The 3,865-nt window shown below is 54.4% G+C and overlaps 1 protein-coding gene across 1 annotated transcript in view; it reads right to left on the bottom strand.

Annotated features, from left to right (window-relative positions):
* The window catches only part of SSH1 (slingshot protein phosphatase 1), a 46,404-nt gene that overhangs the window by 5,437 nt on the left and 37,102 nt on the right, over nucleotides 1-3,865 (bottom strand). Inside the window, 4 exon segments of the mRNA XM_023762064.1 lie at nucleotides 14-69; nucleotides 72-106; nucleotides 108-526; nucleotides 799-1,357. Of these exon segments, the coding sequence (XP_023617832.1) occupies nucleotides 14-69; nucleotides 72-106; nucleotides 108-526; nucleotides 799-1,357 (1,069 nt within the window).

The following is a 3,865-nucleotide window of genomic DNA, read 5'->3' as shown; positions in this document are numbered from 1 at the left end:
TGCATCAGGTAGCTGTGCGCGCTCGACTTCTCGCTTCTTTACTGATCAGCAGCCGCAGGTCCTTGCCGACTTCACGTCCTTCTTGGGTGGCGATTCCTCCTTTACCCACCTCCATGCCGGGAGGGTTCTTATCACAGTGAGAATTCTTCAAAAGGAGGGCCTTTGGCAGGACTTTGGGGGTCTCTCTGGAAGGTTCCGAAAGGCTCGCTGGCGGCTCCGGGGCAGCCCTGGGCCCAGAGTCCCCGGGGTCCGGCCTCCTCGGGCCTGCTGGTGGCAGGAGTGGGGGAGTTTCGGGGGGGCCGGAGGCCAGCTTCTCCAGGGCTCGGGACCGGCTGGCTGTGTGGCCCACCGGGGAGGACGTGAGGTGGGGCAGGAAGGTTGGCTGGGTGCAGATGGCGGGGGCCCCAGGGGTCTCGCGCCGCTCCCCGAAGGCCTCGGGAGCCCTGCTGGCCGTAGGGTACATGCAGTCGGCACAGGACTTGTAGGAAGGCTTCACTTTGTTGAGGATCCCAAATAGAGCATCGTGCTGGAAGGGGACAAGAACGTCGTGAGAGCGTGACACAGCCAAAGACCACGACATACCAGGAGGGCGCGGGCGAGCTGGGGGGCCCTGGAGGGATGGCGGTCTCACTGCAGGAATAGGGACCACTCGCTCTGAGACAAACCCAGGGGTCCCTGGGGGTAAGAACTGCCGAGCTGGCGGAACAAAGCAGCAGAAGGGGCTGGGAGAGGGCTGCTCTGGGGGCAGGACAGAAGTGATGTGGTGGGTTTGCTGCCCCACACGCTGGCCCCACTTACCTCAAAGTCGTCCGGACAGCTCCTCTTGCTATTGTTATTATTTAGGTTTTCCCGGTTGAGCAGGCTCTTATCCAGCTGGGCTGGGGACCTCCCCCGCTGCCCTGCTCCGGGAGCCTCCTCCCTCTCCATCTCCTCCACGGCCGGCAAGGGGCCACCGTGGGCTTTCGGGCTCCCGAACTCCGATTTCTTCTTCACCTCCTTCTCACAGGGCCCAGGGCCTTCCTGGGGAGGTCTGGCTGGCGTGGGCGCTGCTGGAGGCTGAGCTGCTCCCTCCAACAGAGCATCCTTCTCCAGATCCTCCAGCTGGACCATGCCGCCGGGTTCGTCGCTGGGGGAACGCAGGAGGGGGTCTGAGAGCCGCCGGAAACAGCAGGAGAGCGAGGGGCCTCCTCCTCCTGGGAACCCAGGCTGGGCAGCATCGTCCAAGCAGGACAGCCGGGCTTCCCGGGTGTCGTCCAGGGTCTCTGGCAAGAAGTCCCCGGACCCCGCGAGGTCACCCACGGGCTGCTGGAGGCGGCTCTCGGTCTGCTGGCGCCAGAGCTTGTTGTGCCTTTGTTTGCTGGGGGAGGAAGGGCAGAGGAAGGTCATCAGAGGCCAGGGCCCAGCCGCTCCTGGGAAGAGGGGTAGGGATAGGGATAGGCGTAAAGCCTCTCTCTGTTCATCTGTCCCCAAGAAATGAAAGGACGAGAGAAGCAGCACTAGGACCCAAAAATCATCGTGGCCCTCGCGAGAAACCGTAAAGGACCCTCTGTCACGTGACGACAACATGGCAGACGTGTGAAGGGCACCTAGACCTGAATTGCTATCAGGAGCGAGTGTCCCATCTCATCGGGTCATGCCACTCCATGTCCCACCTCTCAGTTTCTCCATCTGTCAATATAAATATTTATATACATACCGGTATACAGTGATACTAACAGCAATGTGAGTACGTAATGCACGTGAATAAAGTTGGGAAGATTCCAGAAAACTATAAATATTGTTTATAGTGAAACAGGATTTTTTGGGGGTGAAAAAGACAGGTTTTAGGAAATTTTAGAAATTAAGGGGACCATGGAAGCAGCACAGGGCTACAGAGCAGCAGCAGGTGTATTTCCATAGAATAGGGAAGCTGAAAAGCTCCACGGTACATTTCCATAGAATGAGGGAGCTGGGAACAGCAAAATGTCTATATTTACAAAATAAAGGAAGGAAGCCCTTCATCTAGAAGGAGAAGAAGAAAGCCCAAAGGGAATAGGAAAACAATAAGGAAGGAAAGGGGGGGGGGAGAACCTCACATGTCCCATGTGAGGTTCGACCTTGAGCTCAGGAGTTACTATAGTAACCAGTCTAAGGGAATAGTGACCAATCAGAGGGGATATCAAGGCACAAGGACCTGCAGCCTTTATAAGCCGTAGGGAAAAGGAACTCAGTCTGTACTTATTCCTCAGTAAATCTCCACCTTTGCTATAACATCTCCTGTCTGTGGATTCATTCTTCGACTCCGGCGGAAAAAGAATCCGGGACATCTTGCCCAGTCCAAAAATTCTGCTCCATTCGTTTAGGTCAGAGAGATTACAGGTCAGTTTTAAAAATCTGTCTTCTAATACTATGGTGTTATTTTTATGATGCATTTTCAAAACATAAAGGTAAAAAGAGAAAGGCTTATAGTGAAGTAAGGTAAAGAAGTCACTTCCACGAACCTTAGAGCAATACAGACATCATGGGGTTGTAAGGGTTGAGATGAGAGAATTGAATGTAAATGAAGGATCTGCTATTGTCGGTCAATGCAAGAGAGTGTGAGGATCACTCATGACTGTTTGCTCCCTGGGCATGTTCTGGGCGAGGCCGGGACCCTCAGATGGGGCTGCGATTCAAGGTCAACACCACGCAGCTGTGAACCCAGCCTGGAAACCCCTGGATGCACTGATAGGGCACTGGTGGAGTGAGTGGCCGAAGGGCTCAGCGTGCACACTTCTCTGCCTCGGCCTCCGCCCTGCCCGGGGATCTGTCCAGCCACCCTCTGCTAGACAGTGGAGATGTCCGGAGCTGTCCTCTGGACCCTGTCCAAGCCTGCTTCCCCAAAGCGGTCAGAGGCCGAGAATTAGCCTGCGGCTCCCTCACAGCACCAGTCAGAAATAAGCAGGGAGGCCTCCTACAGACGGAACAGAAAGGGAGGAGGGGGACAGAGACACTGAGTTCCGGGGTACAGCAGGGATCCCCCCGGGGTGGCTGGAGGATCCCTCCCGGTGCGGGCGGGAGAACCTCGGGGCCTCCCTGCCCTGGAGGCCAACACACCTGGGCAGGTGCTCCCTTCTGCTGTCCCTGGCTGTGAGGTGCGGGCAAGCTAACTCCCAGCGTCAGTACCTTGTCCTCCCGTAAGTGGGGGTAACCTGTACCCTGCAGGTGGGGTTAGAAATTGTGGACAAAAGGGGCCACATGCTGACCTGACCAGCTCAGGGGAGGCCTGCATGGCAGTCTTGCAAACTCGGAGACCGAAAGTCACCACAAAGGATGGACTGAAATTAAACTTTAACTAAAAGCAGTTACGGTGGGCAGTTACGTCCTAAGGCCAGTATCTTCACTGACAAGGTCAACCTTTACCTTAACTGAGCCTATCTGTCCTTTTGCATCTATGATAACATACCCTTGAAATGTCTGGGTAACTTGTGACTTCCCTTTATCTGGAGCCCCTGGGGCACAACCAAATGTGCTGGGCCCCAGGACAGATACCACAAATTCCTTCATCATCATGTTAATTGTTCCTGCACCCACCTAAGTATGTGTCCATCATTTTGCTTTTTATCCAATCCCAGGGGTTTCCCTGCTTTGCTTATCTCTCCTCCTTAATCTATCACCAATGAGTTTCATGTAACCCACCTATGTTCCTCCTTTGATTGCAAATATATAAATGCAGATGTAATCCCGCCATTCTCCGGAGCATTATCTCTATTCGTTGAGGTTCTGCTTCCCGGCATATGTCGACAGTTTGGCTCAAATAAACTCACAAAAATTCTTTACAGGTTTCAATGGTTTTTTTTACGTTAACAAAAGGCAGAAAAACGACATCCCGTCTACTGCAGCCAGG

This window comes from Myotis lucifugus, unplaced genomic scaffold, assembly GCF_000147115.1.
Source record: "Myotis lucifugus unplaced genomic scaffold, Myoluc2.0 scaffold_229, whole genome shotgun sequence".
Lineage (NCBI taxonomy): Eukaryota > Metazoa > Chordata > Mammalia > Chiroptera > Vespertilionidae > Myotis > Myotis lucifugus.
The sequence above is the reverse complement of the archived record's forward strand: the minus strand, read 5'-3'. Positions and strand labels throughout refer to the sequence as shown.